General features: G+C 37.5%; 1 protein-coding gene across 1 annotated transcript; it reads right to left on the bottom strand.

The window, feature by feature from the left end:
- Positions 1-630: 630 nt before the first annotated feature.
- LOC104992947 (olfactory receptor 5G3-like) lies at positions 631-1,132 on the bottom strand (the record flags this gene model as incomplete). The annotated part of the gene is made up of 1 exon (XM_010845984.1): positions 631-1,132. A coding segment is annotated over one exon (502 nt), but the record flags the coding sequence as incomplete, so codon positions are not given.
- Positions 1,133-1,138: the final 6 nt, after the last annotated feature.

Here is a 1,138-nt window from a genome sequence, read left to right as displayed (position 1 = left end):
GTGGCATGGAATTAAACGGTTAACATTTCACCTGCATTGAAAGGAACTGCCTTGGCATTTTAATTTTATTTCATTTACTTGACCAATCACGATGCTGAACATTTTCTCCATGCACCTTTGGCAGTTTGCATTTCCATCTTTGTAAAATGCCTGTTCATTTAGTTGACACTTACCTATTGTTTTTCTCATTGTGAATTTTAGACTGTTATTTGAATATTAGGGATATTATCCCACTCTTTGTTTCAGGAGCACAAATATTTTCTCTCTTTTTTATTTGCCTTTTAATATTGTTTGTCATACTTTAAGCTTTCCGTTATAACTTCTATTTTTCATGTCTAGATTAAACATGATTCACAGATGTATGACTGTACAATATTCACCTGAGTTCTCTTCTAGTATATTTATACATTTATATTCTCACTCCATCTCTGTATTATTTTAAAGCCACTCTCATGTCACAGGGAACAAGATTGAAGCAGAAAATTATTAAAGAACTGCCCATTTTTCAGATTATCTTGAAGAGACAGAGCCAGGACTCACATGAAGCTTCAGATTTCCAGGCTAGTATTCTTTTTACTAAGCATTCTGTACCAATATCTATGGTACAATACAAGTAGAGTCCTACTTTACCTAGCTACTAAGCAATTCTTCCTTTCAAATTTCATACTGAATGCAGTTTTCACATCTTTGTTCCTCAAGCTGTAGATGAGGGGGTTCAACATGGGGATCATCATGGTGTAAAAGAGGGAAATCACTTTATTGATATCTAGGGAGGAACATGAGCTAGGTTGAACATAATTGAAGAAAAGGGTTCCATATAAGATGGATACAACTGCCAGGTGGGAAGAACAAGTAGAGAAAGCTTTCCTCCTCCCATTGGCAGTCTGGATCCTCAGGATGGCCACCAAGATGCAAACATAAGAGATCATGATGATCAGGCCACTGAGCACTCCTATTGCTCCAGCCAAGGTGAAAAGCACCAACTTATTGATCCAGGTGTCTGCACACGCAAGGGAAAGCAGTGGTGAAATATCACAGAAAAAGTGATTGATAACATTTGGACCACAGAAGGGTAAGCAAAAGGTGAGACTTGTATGAGTCATGGTGCTTATAAGAGCCACAGCATAAGGGCCTATAA

Source organism: Bison bison, unplaced genomic scaffold (genome assembly GCF_000754665.1).
Source record: "Bison bison bison isolate TAMUID 2011002044 unplaced genomic scaffold, Bison_UMD1.0 scf7180017848759, whole genome shotgun sequence".
Classification (NCBI taxonomy): domain Eukaryota; kingdom Metazoa; phylum Chordata; class Mammalia; order Artiodactyla; family Bovidae; genus Bison; species Bison bison.
The sequence above is the reverse complement of the archived record's forward strand: the minus strand, read 5'-3'. Positions and strand labels throughout refer to the sequence as shown.